Here is a 5,698-nt window from a genome sequence, read left to right as displayed (position 1 = left end):
TAATTTCATACTTTCATACTAATTAAAATTTTAATAGAATTTTACCACTAAGTCAAGTTCGTTGCAAATACACTTTCTATTGTCAATTTGCCTCTGATTGGTGAATTATTAACGGCCAAGGTTTGCTTAATTTTTTAATTTTTTTTATTCAATTTTAATATTAATATTATGAAAAATTATAATTTATACATCTTCTTAATATGCCAATTATAAATGTCACTCCTAAATTATTAATAGTGTAAATATTATCCCTTAATTTTTAAACAGTACATATAGTGTTCTTCCGTAATTTAAATATTGCCTCTCATTTTTTAAAATTGTACATATATTGCCCCTCTCGTACGATACGTGAAGACAATATATGTATCGTTTTAAAAATTAAATAACAATATTTACACCATTAATAATTTAAATGTGATATTGATAATTGGAGGGGCACAAGTTACAATTTTCCTAATTTTATTCATAAATTCGCAAACCACCCATCATTATTTCTTGCTCCAATTCCTCTAGGAAATAAGGCATCAAAGTCCAAGAAGGCTTTGTGGCTAATTTCTCTCACTCTCTGTACGCTATCCGATGAGTTCCTTTTCATTATTTCAATTGCAATACTTTATATCTCTAAATGCATCTGTTGATACATTTTGATCGTAGTTCATGTTAAACTTTTGTGTTTATCTTCATTTATTTCAGCATTTTGATTAATCATTGTATGATACTTGTGTTGGAAATTTTGAGTTGATTTTTGCTTGGTTTTGTCAATTGAATCTGGTTCTCAATGGTTCAAATAATCGGAAGGTTTTGATATGATTTTGAGTCAATTAATTTACAGAGTATAATCTTTTTAAGTATCTTAGATTGTAAATGCTAATTTTTCGATTTGTTTCACGAGATGAAGGTTCTGATCCTAATTTTGAGTCAATTAAGTAACAGAAATATAATTCAGAAAAATAATGATAAATTAAGCATATTACAGACTATGACTATCAAATATACAAAAAATCAGTAAGCGGTGACTGCTAAGTTCAAATCTTTCTATCTCTGTTTGTTGATAGATTTTGTTATCTTTTCTGTTACAAGAATAATTAATGTCTACATTTAAAACTTTTCTGCTGTTTTAAATAGTATGATATGATATAGCTCAGATCTAGCAAAGCTCATTGAAACATGCTTCAGGGAATATTCAGAAAATTACATGTAAATTTGACACAGCATCAAGAACTGAAATATTGGCTGAAATATGTTGAAAAGAATGCAGATTGGATATTGAACTAGGACAGATTGAGACCTAATTACGGAATCTTTATTTTTGTGTTTTATCCTTTGTACCCATTTGCTGTTAAGTTGAAAATTAATGAATATTTCTTTCCAGGAAGCATGGATAGAAGGCTTTGTTTCGTTCTTCTTGTACTTGCTATTAGCTGGTGCTGTAGTGCAAAAGATTTAGCAACTGCTGACCTTAAGAGAGAATCCTTAGATGTCTCAGGTACTTATACATTTTGGTTAGTTTTCCGATTCCATATCCTGATAATAAATTCAAAGGCTGTGGATAAATGTCTTGAGTTATAGTGATGCACTATTATTATCTGAATGGTAAGATCTCTATATGGCTTGTTAACAAACACTGTAGAACAACTTCTGGTTTTTAATCATAAAACACCTTATTTAACATCATGGAGATTTGAAAGTTAGAAATGCTGATATTTTTCATTCCTCTCTATAAGAATTTGTAGTTTCTAACAAACATTTCCTAGATGCTTCCTTGGTTTCTCTGCCTCTTGCACCCTGCTTATTTGTCTAGACTAGATGAAAATTTTAAAATGAGGTCCTACTAAATATTTATACAAGCTATGGTTCTTTTGCTTGCTTGTGCCCTTTTATCTTTTCAGATCTTACTTTTATCTATTTGGATTATCCAGTTTCTTGAGTCATTTCAATAAATGTAACTGCTGAATGAGATTATGGAATACATTAGTTTCTGCTTACATGCACAGAGAAAGAAGTTCAAGCCACAAAACTAGTCAGCAGGAATGAACAAGTGTGCTTATTGTGTGAACAATATGCATCTGAGGCACTCGCTTACCTTTCTAATGAGCAGAACCAAAGAGAGATAACTGAGTTCCTTCTCAAGACCTGCTATAAGTTGCCTGTGTACAAGCAAGAGGTATTTAATGCTTCAGCTCCTAATTGTCCATTAAAGCTCCATCTTTTATCTGGAAACAAGTCAACAATCTACTTAACAATAATATAGCACATATTACAACAAAAGCAGAGAAAGTTGTGTTGATATGTTATCCATAGATTTGAGCCCTTATCTGGTACGTTTCTGCTAGTTAAGTTGTGAAAACTTAAAATGACCTTTGAGTGATGGAAAGTTTACAACTATTGATCTGCTACTGGCATAATATCTTTAAATTTGCAGCAGATCTTGAAATTTACAACTACTGATCTGCTACTGGTGTAGTATCTTTGAATTTGCAGTTATTGATATATTATTATTTATAACTTTCCTTTTACCAATATTGAAAATTGAATTAATGTTACTCCATTCTGCAAACAGTGCGTTGGATTGGTGAATCAATATGCTACTCTTTTCTTCTTAGAGATCTCCTCCTTACAGCCTGAAAACTTGTGCCAAGAGATTGACCTCTGTGAAAAAGTTGTTTCCATTTCTCAATATGTATCCAATAGTAGCTGTGATTTATGCCATCGTGCTGTTATGGAGGCCATACAGCAGTTGAAAAATCCAGACACACAGGTATACTATCTAAGGTCATATATCTTGGGTTCATGATCTGTTTCATATTTGTTAAAGGGCCTGCATCATAATAGTGCATTACAGAGCATAATTTTCAACTAGTAAAGCCTGCATGACTGTATTATGGTTTCTGCATGTAACAAATTGTTTGACCAACATACACACGTCTTTATGGTTCTGGAAGTAAACTAATTAATTAAAGAAGATATGCAATTGTTGTTGAGTATAATATATTGGACTCCAAGATGGGAGTATTGCACTATTTTATCTTAAGGCTACTATCATTGCCTACATGGGGTTGGCTGGGGGTTGAGAGTTCCTTGATTATAAAAATCAAGTTCTCAATATGACGTATCCAATTGTATGCATCTTTTTTAGCTTTAAACCATTTGGATGAATATGTTAAGGGTCAAGGTAGAAGGTATTCGATATTATTGAATTAGGTTGGTTGGATTGTTATCTTTATAAAGGTAGAAGGCTACTGTTATTTCTGGGCATGATTTTCCTTGATTGTAAAAATCAAGTTCTCAATCTATGATGTTATATATATATATATATATATATATATATATATATATATATATATATATATATATATATATATATATATATATATATATATATATAGAATCCGGTTGATATGGGAACCAATTCCCAGGTCAGAACCTATGGACAAATCCAAACTATCGATCTGGGAGATCTGTAAAAAAAGAGCGGGGTTATTTTCATTAATATTAGAAACTTTTGAAATTTGTAATATTTATGAAAACAACCCCATTCCTTTTTTCATTTTTTTCTTTATTTTCAACCGTTAGATCTACTAGATCGATGGTTTAGATTTGTCCACAGGTTCTCACTTGGGGGATGGTTCTCATGGGAGTTGAATAGCCAAGAGAAAAAGTGTTCAATATCACTCAACTTTGGTTAACATTTTGGCCCTGTTTGGTAAAATGGCTGTTAGCTGATAGCTGATAGCTATTAGCTGATTGTGTTAATTATAGGGTATAAATAGTTGATAACTTAGCTGATTGTAGAAAAGTGTTTGGTAAATTAGCTGTTAGCTGATAGCTCTTTTATATAATTTCTTTTCTCAAAAAGCTAATTGAAAAAGTTGCTTGGAGTAGCTTTTTGAATTTTAGCCTTTTGGAGTTGCAAAAAACTAATTAACCAAACATTTATATTGATATTTTAACTTAATCAAACAATTAATAGTGGTCAAAAAAGCTAAAATTGGCCTATAGGCCAATTTTTTACCAAACAGGGCCTTTATCTTAATATTAAGAAAAAGCCACTGTTATTGCCTTTAGGGGCAGCTGGCTGGGTGGTGGGGGATTCCTTGATTGTAAAAATCTAGACTCCTATTATCATTTCGATGAATGGTTAAGGCCTTACCGGCCAAGACAGAAGATATTCAATGTTGCTATAGGTTTGTTTACTTTTTAAATTAATAAAAGGCTATTGTTATGTGGGAGAGTGGGGTTCCTTGATTGTAAAGATCGAGTTCTCAATCTATTAAGGCTCCTGTTATATGAATTTTTTTTAAGCTTTAAACCATTGTGCACAAATATGTTATGGACCAAGAGAGAATTTGTTCAATACTGCATGAGGTCGGTTCACTTTTATAATATCAAATACATATTTTATGAGCAATATTAGATGTGTATATCATGAGCTGTTTCAAGCAACTATTATTTTCTCTTATTTCTCTGAACTCATCAGCAACTCTACGCACACAGACACGTGTAAATATTACTGTAAGATTGAAATGGAAGATTTTATATCATTTTATCCATGTAATCTTTCAGGTTGAAGTACTTCAGCTGCTCCTGAAGGCTTGTGATTCTGCTGAAATTTTTTCAGCAAAGGTGAGAGCTGTAATAAAATATTCTCCGTACATAAATGCAGGAATAGCATATGTTATTGATATATTTTAAGTATTACATTATATTCATGAATTCCCTAATGTATATACATATATACACACCACTTAACAAGAGCCATTTGGAATGTCAACACATAATTTTTGGTTTGATGTGGCTTACTAATCTCACTTTCATGATAAATTTGACAGTGCAAGAAGCTTGTTTTCGAATATGCCCCTCTGATTCTGGTGAACGCCGAGCAGTTCCTAGAAACAAATGACGTCTGCACTTTGCTACATGTTTGCCCCTCGCCAACTATTGGAATTGATTTAGCATTACCTAGGATGGAGGAGTCGAGGGGACTCGAGGCATTCTCCATCTTAAGGAAGAAAACCAGTGGAGACCTTGTTCACATGTTGTAGACTGTGGTTTGCTTTCTTTTACTGGTGTGAGGGAGATGAATTGCGACTTTGGCTTATATACTTACTATATAGTACACTAGCATTTTGCATAATCTGGCGTTAAGTTGCATATTGTTGATAATATTGAATCTGAATGTTGCATTTCTACTTATGTAATATGTTCCAACATATTTTTTTTTTTTTGGATAACGAGGAAAACTCTACAACCTTTTTGGGTGTAGGTAAATTTCACCTGGTGACTTTAGTCAACAGAGAACCACAAAGAAGTACACTAGTTTAGCAAAGAAGTAAACTAGTTTAGGTTATTCATAGCTGATTGACTCAAACCAACGGGGCAAATATTTGAATTTGTGACCTTGTTACAAGTTTTGCCATCTTAGCCAGGGAAACTCTACAACCTTTATAGGTGTAGGTAAATTTCACATTGTGACCTTTGTCAATAGAGAACCACAAAGAAGTAAACTAACTTAGGTTATTCATAACTGATTGATTGAAACCAAGGAGGCAAAGATTCGAAGTCATGACTTTGTTACATGTCTTTGCCATCTTATCTAGGGTTACCCCTGTTGAAACATATTTTGCTTCAAGAAAATGGCAAATTATACAATAGATTAGGGGTCTATCTTGCATTGTAGACCCTAGTCTAAAAATAATCT

The 5,698-nt window shown here is 32.3% G+C and overlaps 1 protein-coding gene across 1 annotated transcript; it reads left to right on the top strand.

Moving 5' to 3' along the window:
* The first annotated feature begins 488 nt into the window (after positions 1-488).
* LOC109179219 (prosaposin-like) lies at positions 489-5,273 on the top strand. The gene is made up of 6 exons (XM_019328780.1): positions 489-579; positions 1,373-1,486; positions 1,995-2,164; positions 2,561-2,758; positions 4,564-4,623; positions 4,830-5,273. The coding sequence occupies exons 2-6, from the start codon at positions 1,378-1,380 to the stop codon at positions 5,040-5,042; spliced, it is 750 nt and encodes a 249-aa protein (XP_019184325.1). The 5' UTR covers positions 489-579; positions 1,373-1,377; the 3' UTR covers positions 5,043-5,273.
* Positions 5,274-5,698: the final 425 nt, after the last annotated feature.

This window comes from Ipomoea nil, unplaced genomic scaffold (assembly GCF_001879475.1).
Source record: "Ipomoea nil cultivar Tokyo-kokei standard unplaced genomic scaffold, Asagao_1.1 scaffold0878, whole genome shotgun sequence".
NCBI lineage: Eukaryota > Viridiplantae > Streptophyta > Magnoliopsida > Solanales > Convolvulaceae > Ipomoea > Ipomoea nil.
Note: the sequence above shows the minus strand (reverse complement) of the source record. Positions and strands in the feature narration are given on the sequence as shown.

Excerpts from the sequence above, each read along its gene's own strand:
- LOC109179219 (XM_019328780.1), top strand. The coding sequence starts at position 1,378 with ATGGATAGAAGGCTTTGTTTCGTTCTTCTTGTACTTGCTATTAGCTGG. Across the intron at positions 1,487-1,994 it reads AGAATCCTTAGATGTCTCAG|AGAAAGAAGTTCAAGCCACA; the intron begins GTACTTATACAT and ends TTACATGCACAG. Across the intron at positions 2,759-4,563 it reads TGAAAAATCCAGACACACAG|GTTGAAGTACTTCAGCTGCT; the intron begins GTATACTATCTA and ends GTAATCTTTCAG.